Source organism: Xenopus laevis, chromosome 8S, assembly GCF_017654675.1.
Source record: "Xenopus laevis strain J_2021 chromosome 8S, Xenopus_laevis_v10.1, whole genome shotgun sequence".
Classification (NCBI taxonomy): Eukaryota; Metazoa; Chordata; class Amphibia; order Anura; family Pipidae; genus Xenopus; species Xenopus laevis.
This window is the reverse complement of record NC_054386.1, coordinates 81,249,037-81,273,053: the sequence shown is the minus strand read 5'-3', so window position 1 is coordinate 81,273,053 and position 24,017 is coordinate 81,249,037. Positions and strand designations below refer to the sequence as shown.

Genomic DNA, 24,017 nt, shown 5'->3' with positions numbered 1-24,017 from the left:
GAGAAATGGGCGGACATAGAAGCTGACAGTTTCCTATGTGACCATTAGCTCCAGCCCACAGCTCGGTCACGTGACTGTAACATCACCCAAAGCTCCTACAGTCTAGAAAGATTTCCGGATCTACCTAAACACGGATATCGGCTCCCGGTGATGTCACGTGCCTTCCTTCAATTTCACCGTGTGCAACTGTGGGATCTACGTCATCTGTCTCAGGTACCGAGTGATTGATGTGACTAGTGACGCAATGGCTCATTTACACCGTTTTACTTCCGTGTTTTGGAAGTGGAAATAGCACAAGTGCCCTCTGTCTATGTATGTGCAGAGTGCTATCGCTAATACATCATTATTATTATTATTATTAAAGAATATAAAGCCTATAAAGAATAATACTCAGGGAAGCACAGAATGATGCAGAATGCAGTGTAATAGCTGCAGTGTTCTCCCCAGGGGCTTTTTCTTTAAACCTCCCAGGAATTTAAAATGAAACAAATAATTGCAGTTAGTCCGACATTTGCATTGCCTGATCACTGTTAGTGACAAACACACAATACTGCTTGCATGGATGAGTTCCTTACTTGTAACTTTCAGTTTGAGATCATCCCTGAGAAAGCCCCCTTCCCCCCGCCCTTTGTATTAAATGTGGAGGGGTGGAACAGATATCTAAGTAGCAGTGATGTCTCCTGTGCTGTTCTCCTCTTGACAAGCAGTCTTTGGCTGGCAGCAAGCAGCAGATGTGATCACTCTGTGAACTGACGCACAACAAAGTGAGCAGCGCTGATTGTGTCTGAGCAAGGATATCTCAGCTCAAAGAGTCTTTTCCAAATTTAGTGACTTGTCTAATCATACTGGTGAGTACAGCTGAATTTAGGGCTTTAGCACACGGGGAGATTTAGGGTAGGACTCCACGAACGATTTCGTGCTGCGACAAAAAATAAGGTAAAGGTGGCCATATACGGGGCGATAAAAGCTGCCGACAGACCGTGTCGGCAGCTTATTGGCCCATGTATGGGGCCCCCCGACGGGCTTCACCGATCGAGATCTGGCTAAAAGTTGGCCAGATCTCGATCGGATGGGACAAAAAATCCCGTCGGATCACGGCCGCATCTATTCGTTGATGCGGTCCCGCGATCCGACCGCCCATTGCTATTCGTTAGAATCCGATCGTTGGGCCCTAGGGCCCACGATCGGATCAGCCCGATATTGCCCACCTCAAGGTGGGCATATCGGTGAGAGATCCGCTCGTTTGACGACATCGCCAAACGAGCGGATCTCTCAGTGTATGGCCACCTTAAGTCGCCTGGCGACTAATCGCCCTCTTCTTAGAGGCGACAATCTCCCCGAACTGCCTTCCCCCTGCCTTCCGCCTGGTAAAATGAAAAATCGGCTGCGACAATGCACTCGCGACACTTTTATTTTCCGAAGTCGCCCGCGATTGCATTGCCGCAGGCAATTTTCTTCATTTTAGCAGGGGGAAGGCAGTCCGGGGACATTTTAGTCCCCAGGCGACTAAAATGGAGGCAATTAGTCCCCAGGCGACTAAATCTCCCCGAATCTGCCCTTGTGCTAAAGCTCAAAGGAGAAGGAAAGTCTTCTTGCACTTGGGGGTGCCATGTTAGGCAAGCTGCTATCTGGTTACCTTCCCATTGTTCTGTTGTTAGGCTGATGGGGGGGGGGGAATGGGAGGTGGGTGATATCACTCCAACTTGCAGTACAACAGTAAAGAGTGACTAAAGTTTATCAGTGCACAAGTCACATGACTGGGGGCAGCTTGGAAACTGACAATATGTCTAGCCCCAGGTCAGATTTCAAAATTAAATATAAAAAAATATATTTGCTCGTTTGAGAAACTGATTTTCAGTGCAGAATTCTGCTGGAGCAGCACTATTAACTGATGCATTTTGGGGGAAAAAACATGTTTTCCGATGACGGTATCCCTTTAACAGACTTTTATCTTTTTTTCTTTAAACAACATTAACTATGTAACTATACTGTACATGCCATTCTGTTCCTCGGGCCCCAGCACCAAGTTTACGGCACATGTGGCCTACTTTGTGCTTGGGGAAAAAATAGGGAGTGTCTTATTTAGAATTTGGCATAGATTTTCTCTGTTTGACTCTGCAGTGACAGGTGCAGACTTGCGTAAATAAATGCCCATTTTTATGTCTTGCAAAACTTTGAGTTCCATAGTGCAAGATATTACCTGTTAAATAAGATTATGCTGCCTTGAAGAAGCTACTATGTCACTGTATACAGATTGTTCTTTGATTGTTATCTGGAAAAGTCTGGGAGTTCAAATTTAGCACCAAAGTATTGCATAATTTAGACTCTTGTACTACTACTTTTACTTCTGTGATACATATTCACTTCTACCCATGCATTCCAGGTACCCAAATACATGCATTCATAAAGCAGCTGTAAAAGGTCACAATGGGAACAGAGCTTTTGCTGAATGACTTGGATACAAAATTCTGTGCTGACAATCTACTGACCAGCGAAGATTGGGGTACATTTATAAAAGCCATTTTGTTTGATATACAGTGTATGTTTATATGTGCTTAGGTGTGTACTCACTTGCTTAAAGGGATTCTGTCCCGACTTTTATGATGTCGTTTTTATTTCTAAATTACATTCACTCTACAATATACACTTTTATTCCTGAACCAACAACTATGTTTTTTTTTAATTGTTATATTGTTGTGTAGGTAGCCAGGTCATTTTGCCTGGTCATGTGCTTTCAGAATGAGCCAGCACTTTAGGATGGAACTGCTTTCTGACAGTCTGTTGTTTCTCCTACTCAATGTAACTGAATGTGTCACAGTGGGATCTTGATTTTACTATTGAGTGTTGTTCTCAGGTCTACCAGGCAGCTGTTATCTTGTGTCAGTGAGCTGCTATCTGGTTACCTTCCCATTTTACAGTTGTTAGGCTGCTGGGGGGAAAGGGGGGGTGATATCACTCCAACTTGCAGTACAGCAGTAAAGAATGACTGAAGTTTATCAGAGCAGAAGTCACATGACTGGGGGCTGCTGGGAAACTGACAATATGTCTAGCCCCATGTCAGATTTAAAAATTAAATAGAAAAAAAATCTGTTTGCTCTTTTGAGAAATGGATTTCAGTGCAGAATTCTGCTGGAGCAGCACTATTAACTGATGCTTTTTGAAAAAAACATTTTTTCCCAGGACCGTATCCCTTCAAAATATGGCTCAGCTGTGTCACATTCAGTGCATTCATCTTACTGAATAATAAACAATAATTCACCTTTCAGTTTTAGGGTCCAAGGTAAGCAGTTATAATCAAGGGGGAGAGTGTCTATTAGATTGGCTCCACTTCTTCTAGGCAAAAGGACCCCCCTATAAGATATATTGGATCATTCATCTGACACCCAACTGCTGAATGAAGAGAGAATTAAGACAAACAAATGCTGAGAGAGGAATAGTGAAGATGAACTTGATTATTTCAGAAACAGTGCAGAATTTTTAATTGCAGAGCAAACTAGGTTGAGTAGACGGCATGAACACACAGGGCACGGGGAAACTAAACTTGGTAAAACGAAGAAACTTTATTGTTCATTGTAAAACACACCATGTGCGCAGGCAGGGGAACAGCTGTGTTTTAAGATGAACAATAAAGTTTCTTTGTTTTACCAAGTTTGGTTTCCCCGTGCCCTGTGTGTTCATGCCGTCCACTCAACCTAGTTTGCTCCGCATTTGCATGACCGCAGCCAGAGCGGTTCCGGACGGTTTGCTCTGACCACATCCTTGGAGACTCGCTTACCGAGCTGCAGTGACGGCGTGTGCCCCCATACTTCAGAATTTTTAATTGATTGTATTTAGAAAGTTTCTTATTTCAGTATGCTGTAGCTTGTATTTTTCATTTTCATGATAGTTCCCCTTTATGAAAAAGCAACGCCCTTGGAAAGCCTTTTTGTGGCTGTGAGATCAATAACAGGGACATGGGACTAGTTTGGTGCAAAGATGCTGAGGTAGTCCGAGCACTTCTATGGGCTCAAGGATGTTACTTATTAGTAATTAGTTCAGATGTGAAGCAGGTAGCCACTTAAAAACAGCACAGTTTTAGCAAGCATTAGAGTTGTATATGAATGAGGCGAATTTGCTCAGTGAATTATTATGTAGAGCTGTTATCTTCTGGACCTTGTAGGGGGTATTGAAACCCATATCCAACTGCATGAACATGTATTTAAAGTATTGATAAGTGTTTGTGCCGATAACTATTAATAAAGAACTCTTCCTTCTTAGAAACAGGACTTTATAGTTACCTAGATGAAGCAGATGAGAATGTGGAGCTGTTTAACCACTATCCTCTTCAGCTGGTAAGGGACTTTTGGCTCTCTTCTTCTGGAAATGTCCTTCTTTCTTTCTTGCTTACTTATTAACCTAACCTTATTTCCTATGCAGTTTGACAGTCACATGGATGTTGATTCTTGTTCCATGTCATCTTCCTGGGATGAGATCCGCAGCAAGAATTTATCAGGTAGCATAATAAATAATACTATAACATTTTGTACTTGTACTGTTTCATTTCTAACAGTGTATAATGTTTAATCATTTGTTACTCATATTTCTTGTACAAAAATGTTATCCTGTCTATCATACAAACAAAATGTACCTTTAAAGTGATGCAATTACAATTAAATCTCTCTCTCTCTCTCTCTCTCTCTCTCTCTCTCTCTCTCTCTCTCTCTCTCTCTCTCTCTCTCTCGTCTAGGAATATAAAGTTATATGGTTTTTATTGCATAAAACTGGTTTACAGGACGAGGTCCTGGTGGGGTGTGTTTGTGGTGGGTTGGGTTTTGCTGTGGTGGGGTGTGTGGCATTGGCAGGGGAGGGGCAAGGGGTAGTCCACAGAAGCTCCTCCAGTGGGCCAAAGGCTCTCCAATCTGACACTGGGTTCTCTATAAGCTAAAGGCCCCCATACATGGGCCGATAAAAGCTGCTGATAGACCGAGTCGGCAGCTTATTGGCCCATGTGTGGGGCCATTCAGCTGGCTTCCGCGATCGATATCTGGCCGAAAGTTGGCCAGATCTCGATCAGGTAGGTTAAAAAAATCCCTTCAGGATTGCGGCCGCATCTATGTGTGTATGCGGTCCCGAGTTCTGACCTCCCGTATCAGATCCATTATAATCCGATCTTTGGGCCGCAGGGCCCACAATTGGATCAGTCCGATATCGCCCACTTCAATGTGGGCATATCGGAGAGAGATCCGCTCGTTTGGCTACAAACAAGTGGATCTCTAGGTCTATGGCCACCTTAAGACAGTTGCAACAAGTTGCAACACTCTTTTACTGCTTTGTAATAACAAAATCTAGCAAAATAATTTCTTTTGCTCTTAATTAAAAGAATAGAATGTATTTGAATCTTTCTATTGATATTGCTCATTAAAATGGATATATAGGGCTCCTTAAGAGTAAGGGTGGTGGCAGACGGGGAGATTAGTCGCCCAGTGACAAATCTTCTTTACTGCGGGCGACTAATCTCCCCAAAAAGCCTTCCCACCGCCAAGGATACGAAATGCCGGCGGGATGGCATACAAATCGCTTTAAATTTTCAAAGTCGCCAAAAGTTGCCTTGCGAGGAAACTTCGCCTGACTTTGGAAATCCGAAGCCATAAGTATGCCTGAGACAATGTAAACAAGATGCATTGAACTTATAAATGATATAAATTAGTGATTCTGTCATTTTTATCATTTAGTTTTTATTTTAAAATTATACTGTTTACACTCCAAATAATTCATTGTACATATAAAATTTCATTCCTGAACCCGCAAGCTTATTTTTTTTTAGTTGTAATATTGGTGTGTAGGCAGCCATCTCAGGTCATTTTGCTGGTCATGCGCTTTCAGGAAGAGCCAGAACTTTAGGATGGAACTGCTTTCTGGCAGGCTGTTGTTTCTCCTACTTAATGTAGCTGAATGTGTCTCAGTGGGACCTGGATTTTTTTAAAATCCACGTCCCAGTGGGACCTGGATTTTACTATTGAGTGCTGTTCTTAGATCTACCAGGCAGCTGTTATCTTGTGTTAGGAAGCTGTTATCCGGTTGCCTTCCCATTGTTCTGTTGTGGGGAAAAGGGAGGGGGTGATATGCCAACTTGCAGTAAAGAGTGACTGAAGTTTATCTGAGCACAAGTCACAAGTCAGCTGGGGGCAGCTGGGAAACTGACAATATGTCTAGCCCCATGTCAGATTTCAAAATTAAATGCTAATATCTGCGCTTTTGAGAAATAGATTTCAGTGCAGAATTCTGCTGGAGCAGCACTATTAACTGGTGTTTTGGGAAAAAAAATGTTTTTTTCCCATGACAGTATCCCTTTAAGGATGCACACAATTCAGGATTTGGTTGAGGGTGTGTCTGAATCTCCACACTTTTTGCAAAATAAGTATTAGTTTGAATCAAAATAACAAACTTCAGTAGACCTAAAACTTCAGAAAACAAAGTACGATAATAAAAATAGAAATTATGTGATGACAATATCACTTTATGGATTACTATAAAGTATTGTGACAGTGTGACAAAAACTGTAGCATCAGAATACTAAACCAAAAAATAATTGGTTTGTGTGTGAGTGCAGTGAATCAAAGGGGCCAATGGGAGACCCTCCAAATTTAAAGGAGATGTTTACCCTTGATAATTGTCTGAATTTGGATAGCCTCTGTCCATAAAATAACTTTTCTAAATCCGTTTCTTTTCTGCTTCCAATATACACACTACATGAATTTCTTTTTTCTCCCCTCATGCAGGAGATTACTGACACCCTCGCCTGTATGATACACAGGAAGCTAAATGAGGAGGTTCAGAACTAAACTATTACTGTGCATGGTTTTCCTCTCCTGCTTTATTTGCAGTTCGTTCATGTGCAAATGTAGCAGAACAGCAGGGACATGTGCAGCACCAGTTCAGTCCTGAACTTCCTGCGTGTCATATAGGCACAGAAATTGAATATTTTTGTTTTTACTGACACGGAGTGTTCACATTCTGACAATTGTACAAACTGACTGTTTTATGCAATATTCAGGGATGTAGTTCCCTCTAAAGCTGGCTACAGACGCAAAGTTCCAATCGTACGAATCAACGTACGATCGGACTTTCCCATCTCCCGACCTGCCACTAACCATTCGGATCAAAGTCTTACCATTCAGATCAAATAAAGTAGTTAAAGGAAAACTATACCCCCAAAATGAATACTTAAGCAACAGATAGTTTAAATCAAATTGAATGACATATTAAAGAAATTTACCAAACTGGAATATATATTTACATAAATATTGCCCTTTTACATCTCTTGCCTTGAACCACCATTTCGTGACTCTATCTGTGCTGCCTCAGAGATCACCTGACCAGAAATACTACAACACTAACTGTAACAGGAAGAAATGAGGAAGCAAAAGGCAGAACTCTGTCTGTTAATTGGCTCATGTGACCTTACATGTGGTTTGTATGTGTTCACAGTGAATCGTACGATCTCAGGGGGCGGCCCTTATTTTTTAAAATGGCAATTTTCTATTTATGATTACCCAATGGCACATACTACTAAAAAAGTATATTATTATGATAATGGTTCATTTACATGAAGCAGGGTTTTACACATGAGCTGTTTTACTCAGTGTCTTTTAATAGAGACCTACATTGTTTGGGGGGTATAGTTTTCCTTTAAAGAACAGCCGATGTTCTGCCCCTGACAGCAATCGTACGATCGTTATGTCTGACAAAGCTGGTGACAGTCTCTCACTGAAAATCGTACGATCAGCAATACATGCAGAGATATTATCGGCAGCAAACAGAGATTTTCTAACCTGTCCGATCGACCAAACGACCGATCTCCGCCGGACGAAAAATGTCGGGATTCGTTCGAAAATCATACGAATCCTCGATTCGTTCGATCGGATCTTTGTGTCTATGGCCAGCTTAAGTCTTTATAGTGTGTGTGTCAGAAATGGTAGACTCATTACTGTTCCCTTGTTGTGAAATAGTACTTAAAGCAGGGCTGTTCACTAGGCTTGGATTTGGCCCTCCAATAAATTATATTTCATCCTCAGACTCTCCACTGACCTCATTGGATGGCATCATGATCTGGGGATTAGATCACTAAAATAGTCCAGGTGTCATTAACCTGTCATTATCTGTAACCTTTTTATGGTGCCATTGTATCAATGATTGAGATATATCTAGAAACTAAAGAGATCAGCTGGTACCATACTCTCTTATGAGCTGTCCATATTATTGGTTTTGGCTCCTCCAAATATACGTACTGTACCAGTGAACTTAATTGACTTGATAGGCAAGATCATAGCTATAAAGCATGAGAGATCTGCTCCGTTGTGTGTCACAGGAGATAGAATAGACTTACTTGTGCAGGTACAGTGACTTCCCATACATATACATTACACATTCAAGTTTATGATGATATTGACTATATCTTGGCCCACTGAGCACCTTAAAGATGGCAGATAGGAAGAGAAACCTCAAAAGCTCACCAGTCATCCTTTATTAAGCAAGAACAGAAGTTGTCTGTCATGTGCCAGAAATGTTAGTTCAGAAACCGCTGGAGAACCATAGTTCTGATTAGGGATGCACCGAATCCAGGATTCGGTTCGGGATTCGGCCTTTTTCAGCAGGATTCGGCCGAATCCTTCTGCCCGGCGGAACCGAATCGGAATCCTAATTTGCATATGTAAATTAGGGGCGGGGAGGGAAATCACGTGACTTTTTGTCACAAAACAAGGATGTAAAAAATGTTTTCCCCTTCCCATCCCTAATTTGCATATGCAAATTAGGGTTCGGATTCGGTTCGGTATTCGGCCGAATCTTTTGCAAAGGATTCGGGGGTTCGGCCGAAACCAAAAAAGTGGATTCGGTGCATCCCTAGTTCTGATATCACTGCTTTCAGTAGGAACTGCATTACTTCAAAATGTTTAACAGGTCCTGACATAAATGAAATATAACATGTAAAGCTTTTGTCTGTGTTTTCACTTTTAGCTTATCTATGTATGCTATACTGGAAGCCACTCAAGTATCTATTGCTTCCAGCCCTGGCTGTTGCCTTTTTTTTTCCAACTTGTGAAGGGCGTGTTCCATAGATTATTAATTAAGAAGAATGTCTTTACATCATATATCTTTTTTTTTTTTTCTTCTTTTTTCTTCAGATCTCCTAGTAAAAACTGAACCAGCATCACCATTCTCCTCTTCATCTTCATGTGACTCTTCCTCCTCCTGTGATGCCCTGTATTCAGTGAGTATATGATTTGCATTTATGCCTGTTTCACCTGTTCTCTAAATACAAATAGAGTGTGAGAAACTGTAATTAATGAAAATGAAATGAAACCCAATGAGAGCATATTGTAGGATCCTGTTTTTCTCTTTCAGGTTAGATTCTTTCAAACGAGTATGGGTTGACACCATATTATATCAGCAGGATTTGACCAGGAGACAATAGTCTTAGCGTGCAGTTTTTTTTTCTCCACCATGCCAGGGTCTAAAACTGCAATTGGCTCAGGGAACTTGGAGAGAGGAAATGTAGTTTTGACATATTCTAAACAAATATTCAGCTGGTTATAATTTATTTATATTGCTTTTCCATTTTTAGTCTTTATGTTCTGACTCCTGTAGCGAGTGTGTGATCTATGCTGTACCTTGTGCATTACAAAGCAATAAATATACTTAATTTTTATATAAAATACTACGAGACTATAAATCATCATTCCCCTAGACACACAAGTGAGTCTGCAATTGTATTAGTTACATGATGCTGCTAAATTTGGAAGCAGTAACCAAACCTATTCCGACAGTTCCTTTGTCCTTAAAGGGATTCTGTCATGATTTTTATAATTTAGTTTTTATTTCTGAATTACACTGTTTACACTGCAAACAATTCACTCTACAATATAAAATGTCTTTCCTAAATCAGCAAGTGTATTTTTTAGTTGCAATATTGGTGTGTAGGCAGTAGGTAATTTTGCCTGATCATGTGCTTTAAGAAAGAGCCAGCACTAGGATGGAACTGCTTTCTGGCAGGCTTTTGTTTCTCCTACTCAATGTAACTGAATGTGTCGCAGTGAGACCTGGATTTTACTATTGAGTGCTGTTCTTATATCTACCAGGCAGCTGTTATCTTGTGTTAGGGAGCTGCTATCTGGTTACCTTCCCATTATTCTGTTGTTAGGCTGCTGGGGAGGGGGGTGATATCACTCCAACTTGCAGTACAGCAGTAAAGAGTGACTGAAGTTTATCAGAGCACAAGTCACATAACTGGGGGGAGCTGGGAAACTGACAATATTTCTAGCCCCATGTCAGATTTCAAAATTACTCTTTTGGATGGATTTCAGTGCAGAATTCTGCTAGAGCAGCACTATTAATTTTGGGAAAAAAACTTATCCCTTTAAGGTGAAGATGCTGTCTGGCATTTGATGGCCACTGACACCAGCAGGAAAACAAAAAAATTGTGCCTTTTACTGTTTGAGCATCAAATGCTTGAAACCTTTGACCTTCTAGAATTCTGAAATCAAGCCTGTTTTGTTGTATGTAGGCTTTATGTGATAAGAATGGCTATTGTGCTGAATGGGTTCCTCTTACATATTATTCTATGTCTTATGTGTCCTTTTCTTTGGGAAGAAAATCTTTGGCTAAAATGTTGATTTGGTCTGTTTTTTGCTGAAATGTATTTGTTACTTCTTTGTGTTTCGAATGGAGTTATTGTGATTTCTGGTGCCTATCAGTTATGTGTTGTTCTTTGCTACACACAGCAAACTCTTGGGGATATTGAGACTGCTGTAAAGGTTGAGCTTCCTCCATCACCTCCCTGTCAAAGCCACGATTCTTCTCTTTCCCAGTGCAGTGCTTTGCAAATAACACTTCTTCCAGTGCACTCTGGCACAGGTGAGTTTGTTAGTGTTTGTGGAGTGTTTCCAATTCTAAAGTTTTCCAAGGTTGATTTATTGTTCTTTTAATATCACATGGTTCTGTTTTTCCTTTTTCCTACCAGATTAGACAAGCAATGCTGAGGGTGACCATGTATGGCCAAACAAGGGGGTACATTACTATAATGCTGCCCATTTTTTAACGTAGTGACTAAATATCTACTATATTGTGTCTTGGAGCCAGATTTATTTTAAAATGACTATGTCCTAAAAAGTCTTGTGTCCTATCGGTCATTCCCCAGAAGCACAGTAGCATTTGATTAGTCAGTCACAGCTCTACCTTCATACAGGGAAAGGTGTGCTGCAGTCCTCTTGACATCTCTACTAGGTATTAGTAAGGTATTGTTGGAATTTGCATCAAATATAGCATTTAAAGGCACATTTCTTGCGTTTTAAGTGGTGTATAAAGCAATGACAACAAATTTTGGTCCTGGAAACTATATGCAACCTGGCAGCAGTTTGGAAGCCATAATAAAATATCATTGGGCAAACACCTAAAAAGATTTAAAGGTATTAAAGATTAGAATAGCAATAACACTGAAGCTTAAAAGTTGCATTTTCATTGTCAAGATGGAAAATAAGCATAATAGGAAGATTTATAATCATAAAAAAAAGCCCAAATGAAAAGTTGTTTTTAATCGTTCCATGCATTAATTGCCTTTTTTTTTTTTAAATCAATTCTTTATTTTTCGTTTTATTAACCGGGGAGGGGTACAGAAAATGAGGGGGGTGGGATGGGGTAGGGGAAATTTCCATACATCATATTATTACATTTTACAAAAAAACAAGCAAGTTTGGCAACAAGTCATAACTCTTATATACAATCTTATATGTTATAAAGTGTAATATTTTGAGCAATAATACAATTTTACATCCCCTGATTTTAACTTTTCCCCCATTTTACATTGTTGTTTTGTGGTCCCACCTATATATATTATGCATAATAAATTTCCCTGATTTTACACTTTCCAGGATTTTACACCTTTTTTTCTGGTCCCCTGAAAAACGTAAAATGGGGGTTCTACTGTATATGTATAATATAAGTACAGTGTGCACACTCTTACGGGATCGAAATTACGAAGACGGGTGCGTTGGTCAAATCATATCATACAGCTTTGCAAATTGGCCCGCACTCCTTTTATCGTGAATACAAATGAGTTTTATTTATAATACATATCCAACGTTTCGGCCCACATTAGGGCCCTTATCAAGGACAAATTGCATGTGTATAGATGCATACTTAAATACCCTGCAAAATTGGCGCCAAGTGTGACCTCCTAGGCAGTGAAAGTCTTACTGAAAAAAAGCATTCCTTTGCATAAACAAAAATGCAGTACATACTTTTCACCACTGGGTGCCATTGCTGTGCAAGTGGATAATGTGTCCAATTTAGTGAAACAATAGTGTCCATTCAAAGAAAGTCCATTCATAAAGACCTGCAAGTTTATACAGGTAATATACTACAACTTTATCATGCTGTTGCTAACCAATTTCTAAATTTCTTAGTTTAAATCTACGCACGTTATTACGTGTAAAAGCCATATCAAGTTAGAAAGCAGCTCAGTACTAGCTGTCCATTTAACCCTTTGGGTGCCACACAGTGCAGCTCATGGACCCAATAGGCGTCTCTCTTTAATAGAGCATTATCAAAGTCTCCACCTCTCGCTCTGTCAGGTATATGTTCAATAGGCATACATCTGAATGCCGCGGGGCTATGCTTAGCCTCAGCCCGATGTTTATATATATATATATATATATATATATATATATATATATATATATATATATATATATATATATATATATATATATATATATATATATATATATATATATATATATATATATATATATATATATATATTTATAAATATATAAAGTATTTTTTTTTTTTTTAGCTATTGTGAGACTGAAATTGTCTGCAAACAATCTGTACTGTCAATATGTGTTGATTCTTTAATTGTTTTGTATTTGTCAAACTTCTGAATAGCATATTTCTCTTTTAGGTCAGTCTGGATGTCTTTCTAAGTCTAACACCTTTCTGTCCAAGAAGCCACATTTAAAGCCCAGACCTGCTCCTGGGACTAAACCTCCTCCTCCTTCAAACAACAATACCCCACACACCATTATATTACACCCTGTGACAAGCACTCCTCCTGCAGGTCCGCTGCTAACAATCACAAGTCTACTTAGCACTGTGCAGTCTTTATTTTTCTCTCACTAAAGGCAAACTAAAGCTCTGAAATTATAAATTAGCTTTTGCTAGTTACTTACAAGTAGTAGAGACAATACCTTGCCATCCAGATCCATTTGAATCACTGCATAAAAAACACTTTACAAAAAAACCCGCAAGAAGCTATTTTCTCTCAGTTACCCATGATCGTGCATATAAAGTATTTTACATGCGCTGATTTTAGATAATTTGAATGTCAAGGTATTTTCAGGAGTTCTGTTGTCGTGGGAGTTGTGTAAATTTCCCACTGGCAACAAAACTCCTTGTGGGTCATTTATAAACACTGGGCAAATTTGCACCTGGGCAGTAACTCATGGCAACCAATCAGATGATTACTTTCAGTGCTCAACTTGCAGCTGGCTGAAAAAAGCTAATCACTGATTGGTTGCCATGAGTTACTGCCTAGGTGCAAATTTGCCCAGTGTTTATAAATGAGCCCCCTTGTGTGCCATTGCTCTTATGGCATAGGGCAAGCTAGAAGTAACCTTTTTCTGTTGTGTAAAAAGGAGGTATAATAGTAGGAAGAAAAGATTTTTAAAAAATAGGTTTTTGGTTTCTTCTGAGGCAAAGAGCATGAGTGGTATTTTATTTATATTGCCAACAACTGTATATTTGTGCATGTGCTTGTGTACACCAAGGCATTTACCAGTTCAGATCAGGGTAACGAGAATACATGTGTTATTATATTTTTAGCAGGTACATTTTATCCTTACCTCTGTGTACAAATAACATTTTCACAAGTCTTACATAATTTGGTTTTGTCATTATTTCAGCTTCACCACCAGTGCTCGTCTCCCAGCTCCTTCCAGTACAGAATGGGGGAACCGGAACCCCACCAAATAAACCAGAGGCCAAGACCATTGTGCCAGCCCCCTGTGCCAGTAAAAACAACCCTGCTCAAGTGGATGTGAGTAGTAGGATAACGAAGGAAGCCATAGTATTTTTGACACAATAAATTTAAAGGGGCTGTAAGGGGCTATAAAACTATAAAATATAAATAATGAAAACCAATTGAAAGTTGGAATTAACCATTCTATAACATACTAAAATTTACCTTAAAGGTGAACCACCCCTTTAACTGAGCATGGGGTCAAATGATGATGTGAATATGGATTTGCAAAAGAAACCCGTCACTAGCATTTTTACATACATTGTTGTTCATCTGTTTTTCTAATTTTGGGTTAGACTTAAAAAAAATATATAAAATAATAATATTAATTAACCAAGTCTGTGAAAAGTGATATGGATGTGTTTTTTTCATGTGTTTGACTTACAAATTTAGGTAATTCATTGGTTTATGGAGATTGTTTTTTTTTTTTGTTTTATTTTTTATTTTATTTTTGCAGCCCAAACTTTTAAAGCGACAGCAGCGAATGATCAAGAACAGGGAATCGGCATGTCAGTCTCGTCGAAAGAAGAAAGAGTATGTGCAGGGGCTGGAAGGAAGACTGCAAGAAACAGAGAGGCAGCTGGAGAATGCCCGCCGTGAGAACAGGCAACTGAGGGAGACCGTGCAGCATCTAATGAAAGAGGTAAGAGAAAGATTCATGTACAAAAGCACATGTAGAAAAGGCGTTAGTATGGTTTTTTAATTTGTATTTTTAATTGATTGTATTTAGAAAGTTTCTTATTTCAGTCTGCTGAATCCAAAATTAAATTTTCATTTTCGTGATAGTTCCCCTTTAAATCTATTTCCTTTTTTTTTTTTCATGCTTTTATAAATCTGTTTTGTATCCCTCAGAATGCATCCCTCCGTGTCTCCTCTGGCAGAAAGGTTGTCTGTGTCATGGTTGTCCTTGTATTTGTTGTTTTCAACTTTGGACCTACAAGGTGCGTTGTATGCAATATGTAGGTAGTAGCTGCAGACATGACATATGACATACATGGCTTTCTGCCCTTTAATCTTTATACCCATTCAGTTTGTCTAGTAGTATCCTGGAGGAACCAGGGAGGAGTCCTGAGATTTCCCATCATACCCGTCATTTACTAACTTACCAGAGTGAAGAGGGTGCATCTAAGTCTTCAGGACCTAAGTACTATACTTCACATTCACCTGCCTCTGTAGGAAAGTTCAGGTAGGTTCCAGTTGTGTGTTTGCCAAAAACGTACGATAAGAAAAAAGAAATGGTGTCATTTTTTGTTTTAAATGCATCTGGTTATATACTTCAGCTTTATCACTGGCCTTTGATTTGCCAAGACCTATGTTGCCAGACACCATGCATTGCAGCATAGAAATGCAAAAAAATACTGGCATTCAGTTCCTTGAAAGCAAGTTCCGTTGATTTTATGGTAGTGTCAAGTTTTTTTTTTTACAACAAACTGTATAACCCATGTAGCTGTCACCCTATAGCTATGCTACCTCAGTTTCTTTTAAAGCAACAGTAACAACAAAAAATGAGTGTTTTAAAGTAATAAAAAATATCATGTAGTGTTGTCCTGCACTAGTAAAACTGATGCGTTTGCTTCAGAAACACTACTATAGTTCATATAAACAAGCTGCTGAGTAGCAATGGTGGAAATTGAAAAAAGGCTATATGGCACAGTTTAAATAGTGGATAACAGATAACACCATTATGTTCTACAGAGCTTATCTGCTGTGTAACGTGAGCCTTATCTCCTTTGAATGGCTGCCCCCATTGCTACACAGCAGCTTATTTATATAAACAATAGTAGTGTTTCTGAAGCAAACACATCAGTTTTACCAGTGCAGGACTACACTGCATTATATTTTTATGACTTTAAAATAAAACATTTTCATTTTTTGATGTTGCTCTTCCTTTAAATGAAAACTATACCCCCAAAATAATAGTTATGCTTAGAAATAGTTTATATCAAATTAAGTGGCATATTAAAGAATCTTACCAAACTGGAATATATATTTAAGTAAATATTGCCCTTTTACATCTCTTGCCTTGAACCCCCATTTTGTGATGGTCTCTGTGCTGCCTCAGAGATCACCTGACCAGAAATACTGCAGCTCTAACTGTAACAGGAAGAAGTGTGGAAGCAAAAGATGCAACTTTTTTGGCTTAATTGCCTCATGTGATCTAACATGTATGGTTTGTTTAGTTTGTTAGTGTGCACCATGAATCATACGATCCCAGGGGGCGGCCTTTATTTTTTAAAATGGCAGTTTTCTATTTATGATTACCCAATGGCACATACTACTAAAAAAGTATATTATTATGAAAATGGTTTATTTACATGAAGCAGGGTTTTACATATGAGCTGTTTTATGCAATATCTTTTTTTAGAGACCTACAATGTATGAGGGGTATAGTTTTCCTTTAAGTTCAGTACATGTAGCCATTTTTTTCTTGGCTAGGGGATTAATTTTGCCTCTTATGTTATGTTTTTTTAAGACAGGTTACAGTAATTCCCCTTGTGCATACTTGATGTTCTCTTGGTTTGTTAAAGCACATTCTGTATTTTCATATATCTTAATTTTTAAGTCTAATAATATTAAGCTGTATCTTTCTCTTTCCCATAGTAACGGTTCCCTGGCAAATGTAAAACACCTTCTGGTCAGAGATCTCAATCAGCTTTTTCTTACATCAGATTGCAGGCATTTTAACCACACAGAATCTCTCAGGTATGTGCTTTTGCTACATGTACACAAATATGTTTTTTGTCGATATTTCCCTGAAACTTTCGAGTTGCCACAAGTGATCAAAAAGCAAACTGAGGGTGGCTAAGTGCATATACAAAATAGTGTATATACTGTAACTTAGTAGCTATAACCTCTGATTTTTCATATGATAAATTGAAACAATAGCCTTTTGGTAAAAAGATTAAAGGACCAGTAACATAAAAAAAAATTTTAACAAAAAAAAACACCAAGAAGTTTTAACTTTTTAAATCACAAAGCTTTTATTAAGAAATTACTTACAGATTCTCTGCATGCGCTCCTCTTCAGAAACGGCGACAGGGCGACAATCCATTGTGCGGCGCTTGATTTCTCCTCCCTGCCTTCTATAGGAGAGGAGAAAGCCAGGGAGGAGAAATCGATCGCCGCACAATGGAACAAATTAACGAATTTAAAAAAAAACAAAAAACTTGATGCTGCCGTCCTTTATGCAGAAGTGGCATCCAAGACATAGAAATGCAGGGGGAGAACAACCTTTTTCCAGGTGGAGTAACAACTAGTGTGCCAATAACACCATATATTACCACTTACAATGCTATTTCCCATGCTATATGTATGACAGCTTTGTGCTTTTTGATTAATTAAACTTAAGTCTTAGCAAAGAATTGGCAATAGAAGAAGGAAAATATAATTTAGGGAATTACTTTATCACCTGTATTAAATAGATATACATTTTTAGGATTACTTGGATCTATCTATCCGTTATCGTATCCCTGTATGCCAAAGGTACCTAGGTACTGCTACGGCATCTATTATTTTGAATGCTTTCTAGATAATTGTTTCGCCTGAATTAAAGCAGGCATAATATTTTATCAAACTTGTTCAAACACAAAAATAGGGTTGCTAAGTAACCAACATGGATTTATAATTCTCTCTGAATTCCCTATTTTTGAATTTTAGATGCCAAACCTGTATTTCAAATGAAATCTTTTTGGTTGAGTGATATATACTATTAAAATTCCAAGTTTTGCTTCACTCGTTTCACTTCCCATCTAACTGTCCTGTTGCAATATATTCTTTTGTTTTTAGGTTAGCTGATGAACTCCGACTATGGGTTCGCCGCCATCAAAATGAAAGGAAGAGTGGAAAGCAACAAGCCAAAAAGCCGAGAAGAGCAAAGGTACCAATTACAAATGGTAGATATGAACTGTAGGTCCAGATATAGAAGACCATGTTCTTATTTTGTTTTTTCCCCCCCTCTCAACCACAGAAGCCTCTAATAAGAAAAGCTATTTCTCTCTCAGACCTAGTACCTGCTCAGCCCTCCAGAGTCACACATAGGTTGGTTTTCCAGTCCCTGTATTGCAATGCCCTGTGGGTTTTATTTATTTTAATCTCACTTTTTAAATGTTTTGCCTTGTTTATTTAGGTTACATGGTGCTCCTTTTCAGCTCTACAACCCCTCAGAGCCAAGCGACAATTTTCTCATGGATGCCATTGAAAGACGAGAGGATACTTTCTATGTTGTGTCCTTCCGCAGGGTTTGTTTTTTTGCCCTATTACTTTCCACTTGTTACCCTTTGATTGCCTTTCTGTATTTATTTCTGTATTTAACATGCGTCTCATAAACTTTTCTAATTTATAGGATCACCTTCTCCTTCCTGCTATAAGTCACAACAAAACATCCCGTCCTAAAATGTCCCTTGTAATGCCAGCCATGTCAGTGAATGGTAAGTAACCTGCAGAAATGACAACTACAGAACACATTTTTGACATACAGTTTTTAATACTTCTAATAGCTTGATGAAGGGTCTGCATTATTGCTGTGAGATTCAGTGCAAATGCCCACAATCTAAATGAAGGCATTATTATTATCTAGTAGTAAGTGGGTGCTTTGTAGGGATACAACGAATCCAGGATTCGGTTCGGGTTTCGGCCAGGATTCGGCCTTTAAAGCAGGATTTCGATTCGTCCGAATCCTTCTGCCTGGCTGAACCGACTCCGAATCCTAATTTACATATGTAAATTAGGGGCGGGAGGGAAATCACATGACTTTTTGTCACAAAACAAGGAAGTAAAAAAGGTTTGCCCCTTCCCACCCATAATTTGTATATACAAATTAGGATTCGGTTCGGTATTGGGCCAAATCTTTTGCAAAGAATTTGGGGGTTCGGCCGAATCCAAAAAAGTGGATTCGGTGTATCCCTAGTGCTTTGGAACTTTGATTGGGTTGTGTTAATAAGAAACCATGCTGACTACTTTTTGTTACTACTTTCTGGAAATATCTGCATTTTATTTTTCACTTTCTGTCATTTGTTTCTGTTGTTTTCCTTGCAGACAGTGTATATAACACAACACGTGGATATGAAACAATGATGCAGATAGATTGTGAAGTAATGGACACTCGAGTTATCCAAATCAAATCGTCCACTGTGCCACCTTCCCTACGCACATCACCTTCTCCTCCTGCCCAAAAGCAGACACCCCATGGGAACCTCTCACTTTATCTTCAGGATCATACTCCGTCAGATGATGGTCAGGACTGACAAAAAGGGAATTATGTATATTTACATACAGGAATTAACAGCACAGATGTTTCAACCAAAGTCTAATGATAAGGCCAGAGTGGCTATCTATTGTATTGTCTTAAATGACCAATAAGCTTCCTTTGCTGTTTTCCTTTGGGCAGGCTTGATAGGCAGACTGTAGAGCTTGTGATATCACTTCAAATATTTTACCATTACACTGAAGGGTGGCAAGAGAATCTTGTATTTGTGCTTCACCTGCCTGGTCCTCTTACAGTTCTAGCCTAAGGCAGTCAAGACAAATGGTGTCTCAGTGTTTCTCAGATACAAACGAGTGATTTGGAAAAGAAAGTCCTTGCAGCATCTATAAGCAGACTTAGCTGGCCCTTGCTTGTATGACTGCCTCCATAGAGTAGAATGTTAACAATATTTATGTGGCTTAAAGTCTTACCTTAGATTAAAGTTTGTTGGGGATGGTTGGATGGTCTGTACTTTAGAGAAAGAGAAGTGGTGATAGGTTTAAAATCTGTAAATATTTATCTATAAATACAAAATGATAGAGAACATTATTACATGTGTGTGTATATATATATACACACACACACACACACACACACACACACACACACACGTGCACATGCACACACACACACACACACACACGTGCACACAGTGTATAGCCTATTTTGCTATATTCATTTTTTCCTCTCCAGTGTGTTGCTTTCTCAAAAACCTGGGTAAATAGCACTTGCGATAATTCACTACAATTTTGATTGTGCTTCTAGACGTGCATGTGCAGGTATTTTAATCGTAACCTCTTCAACCACATATTCTCATGGCTTAGCAGGTGCTGGATGTCAATAGGAAGCCAAGGAAACGATGGACAGAAGTTACCACTTGTCTAGAAATAGTTAGATCTAATTTAAAAAATTAATTTTTTTTTTTTTTAATTGTCCTGTATATAAGAACGGGTAAGCTATCAAATTGTAATGAAAATGTATTTTTGTTTGCATATAATTTTGTTATAAGTGGATCAGGACCAATTTTTTTTTTTTTTTTATTAAACACATTATATGCATAATGGTAAAAAGTTGAAAAGGGAATAAACAAATAATAGTTACTATAAAGAAGCTAAATGAAGTATCTCATGCACTTGTACATATGTTTTAGCCCTTAGTGGGAATAATTTAAAACTAAAGGCACTCGGTTTTTTTTTTTTTTTTTGTGGAGGTTATGTATTTAGTTTATCTGTATATATATATATGAACATACACAATGCAGGCACATCTGCTTTAGTATTTTATTAGGTACATTAAGGCGGGCATTGCTTCTTTTTTTAATTTAAATAAAGGGAGAAAATAATCTTGAATGGCAGGACTTGCATTCGACCCACCGGGTGCCTTATCTTTTAGGAAGGAAAGGCTGCTCTTGGGTGGTGTACGGGTCAGGCAGAAATTGTGTCTTTACATGTATGTAGTGTATGTATATACACACAGATATGGCACTTCGTAAATATTTTTAGGGCTGTTTCATGTCTTTAATAGATATGAAAGGTAGAAAGCTGTGTATGCTAAAGACTTCAGTGGGAGAAGGGTGTAGTTTCTGTGATGTTTATTGTGTCATTGTGTTTATAGAAGAGTTAATTTCTGCCTTCCTTTGTATTTTTTCTAATAAACACCAAAACAAACCTGTAGTGTTTTTCTATTATTGTTGTAATATTCACTAGCACTACTTGTCACTCCAGGAACTTTTTTCATGCTTGTGTTGCTCCCCAAATCTTTGCATATTTGAATGTAGTAAAAAAAAAAATGAGACACCTCGTCTAGATAATGCTAGCTGCACTGATCTGAATGGTAGGTCAGCTGGATTGTCCTGCAGGCTCATACACTTCCATTGCACAGGATCCCATACAAACATAACTGAGAAGTCCTGGTGATGAAAATATATAGAATCTGCTGACAAAAGCTACTGTAAACTGTGTATGTGGCTTTTGGTAAAAAATAACTTGGATTACTTTGCACGACAACTGCTATGTATATCTGTTTAATGACACAACTTGCAGAAATACAATCTTGGCCAAAAATATTGGCACCTTTGCACTTTTTTTAAAAAAAATAATGCAAATAATTCTGCCAAATTTTGGAAAGTAACATGGTATTTACAGGTTCCAAAACAGCTTAAATAATTTGTAAATCTTATTTTTGTACAGAAATGGGCTGCAAAAAACAGCACAAAATCGTAAAAACTGTTGAATTTCAACTGATTCTTCTTTAGTTTACTGACTAGTAATGAGTTACAGGTGCCTACAGTATAAGAAGAACTCATTCAACCAGTTTGAATTGACAACAGCTTTTTCTCATTCTTCAGATTCATGTGCAGCACAATGGACACGCTCATCTTTGAAGACCAAAACTATTTCATCTTCGGCACACCACTTACTTGTATTCATAGGGTGCATTCAGTCCCAGACGGCCTCCAAGTCTCAGGTGCAAGGGGGGTTGTTCCATGAAAGCTTGTGCCGCATTACTGCTGTAATAAATGTTTTAAAAGGCAGGAGCCGCAGTGGTGGTATGCTTCTTTCCCCTTCTCTAAATTAAACAACGTTAAAGACCTTAATATTGCCATGTCCACCATATGAAATGTAACCAAGAAGTTTTATACTCACGGCACATTAGCCGATATCCCTGGGTGTGGACAAGAGAAAAATAATTACGCAAATTGTGGTCAAATACCTCCATAACCGCCAGACATATTCAGGCACAAATTACAATTGTTTTAACACTCGGGTCTCGATATGTTACATGACCCAAGATAATCCTGCTGCTGATATAGAAAGAAGCCTTGCTGGAATTCGTCAAGTACATACGAACTAGCCAGAAGTCTATGTGCTGTGGACAAATGAGACACACCTGTAAAGCGCAATCTCTTACAAAAAAAACTGAAGCTTTAAAAGTAAAGAACACTATTCCTACAGTCAAACCCATTGCAGATTTGCTGAAGTTTGAGAGCACAATATTTAACCCAGTTTCCAAAAACTTGGTCTCTGTCACAGATCATGGCCCTTCCAGCAAGATAATGGTTGAAGCATACCCCCAAAAGCACCAAGGATGGTTAAAGAAAGAATGCTGGACTGTTCTGAACTGGATTGCAATGAGTCCAGGTATGAATTCAATTGAACACATGTGAAGAAATCTTAGGAGAAGATACTCTTCAAATCTGGGAGAAGTAGAATTGGTGTAGAAAGCTCTTTTGTGGCTATAGAAAACACTTGATTTCAGTTATTCTTTCAAAAGGGGCGTGCTCCCAATTTTAGAGATTTATCAAAGTGTGAGATAACTCACAACAGAAAAACTCATCTGTGTTCTATTCATAGTTACAGTTAGATCGGGTTGAAAAAAGTCTGAGTTCAACCCCTCCAAATGAAAACCCAGCATCCATACACACACACACACACCCCTCCATACTTTTACATAAATTATATATACTCATATCTATACTAACTATAGAGTTTAGTATCACAATATCCTTTGATATTATGTCTGTCCAAGAAATCATCCAAGCCATTCTTAAAGGCATTAGCAGAATCACAACATAACCCGGCAGTGCATTCCACAACCTCACTGTCCTCACTGTGAAGAACCACCTACGTTGCTTCAAATGAAAGTTCTTTTCTTCTAGTCTAAAGGGGTGGCCTCTGGTACTGTGATCCACTTTATGGGTAAAAAGGTCCCCTGCTATTTGTCTATAATGTCCTCTAATGTACTTGTAAAGTGTAATCATGTCCCCTCGCAAGCGCCTTTTTTCCAGAGAAAACCCCAGCCTTGGCAGTCTACCCTCATAATTTAAGTCTTCCATCCCTCTAACCAGTTTAGTTGCACTTAGTCTCTGCTCTCTCTCCAGCTCATTTATATCCCTCTTAAGGACTGGAGTCCAAAACTGCACTGCATACTCCAGATGAGGCCTCAAGGGATATGTTTTTATCCCTTGAGTTAATGCCCTTTTTTATACAAGACAGAACTTTATTTGCTTTAGTAGCCACAGAATGACACTGCCCTGAATTAGACAACTTGTTGTCTACAAAAACCCCTAGATCCTTCTCATTTAAGGAAACTCCCAACACACTGCTATTTAGTGTGTAACTTGCATTTATATTATTTTTGCCAAAGTGCATAACCTGCATTTATCAACATTGAACCTCATTTTCCAGTTTGCTGCCCAGTTTCCCAACTTAGACAAATCACTCTGCAAAGTGGCAGCATCCTGCATGGAACCTATAGTTCTGCACAATTTAGTATCATCAGCAAAAATAGAAACAGTACTTTCAATGGCCACCTCCAGGTCATTAATAAACAAGTTGAAAAGCAAGGGACCTAGTACAGAGCCCTGTGGTACTCCACTAACAACACTGGTCCAATTAGAAAATGTTCCATTTACCACCACTCTTTGTAGTCTATCTTTTAGCCAGTTCTCTATCCAGGTACAAATACTATGTTCCAGGCCAACATTCCTTAAGTTAACCAGTAACCTTTTGTGTGGCACTGTATCAATTTGCTTTAACAAAGTCTGAGTAAATCACATCCACTGCCATCCCTGAATCGAGGTCCCTGCTTACCTTCTCATTAAAAGAAATTAAGTTAGTCTGGCAAGATCTATTATGCATAAAACCATGCTGGCACACACTCATAGTATTATGATTTGCTATGAAGTCCAGTATCTTATCCTTTAATAACCCTTCGAAAAGC

General features: G+C 38.6%; 1 protein-coding gene across 2 annotated transcripts; it reads left to right on the top strand.

The window, feature by feature from the left end:
• atf6b.S (activating transcription factor 6 beta S homeolog) lies at positions 1-20,962 on the top strand. Of its 2 annotated transcripts, none has more exons than XM_018233241.2 (17): positions 1-213; positions 2,384-2,503; positions 4,258-4,331; positions 4,417-4,492; positions 9,162-9,247; positions 10,758-10,890; positions 12,938-13,093; positions 13,938-14,071; positions 14,511-14,696; positions 14,906-14,994; positions 15,084-15,239; positions 16,655-16,756; positions 17,840-17,930; positions 18,021-18,091; positions 18,180-18,291; positions 18,396-18,480; positions 19,088-20,962. In XM_018233241.2, the coding sequence occupies exons 2-17, from the start codon at positions 2,428-2,430 to the stop codon at positions 19,294-19,296; spliced, it is 1,836 nt and encodes a 611-aa protein (XP_018088730.1). In that variant the 5' UTR covers positions 1-213; positions 2,384-2,427; the 3' UTR covers positions 19,297-20,962. The 2 variants fall into 2 exon arrangements, with proteins under 2 accessions (XP_018088730.1, XP_018088729.2); XM_018233240.2 differs by lacking the exon at positions 1-213 and adding an exon at positions 257-848.
• The last annotated feature ends 3,055 nt before the right edge of the window (positions 20,963-24,017 follow it).

What these genes read in the sequence shown, in the direction of transcription:
- atf6b.S (XM_018233241.2), top strand. Translation starts at nt 2,428, where the DNA reads ATGGGAACAGAGCTTTTGCTGAATGACTTGGATACAAAATTCTGTGCT. An exon ending in ACTGACCAGCGAAGATTGGG is followed by an intron (nt 2,504 to 4,257) that starts GTACATTTATAA and finishes CTTCCTTCTTAG; the next exon opens with AAACAGGACTTTATAGTTAC. An exon ending in AACCACACAGAATCTCTCAG is followed by an intron (nt 16,757 to 17,839) that starts GTATGTGCTTTT and finishes TTTTGTTTTTAG; the next exon opens with GTTAGCTGATGAACTCCGAC.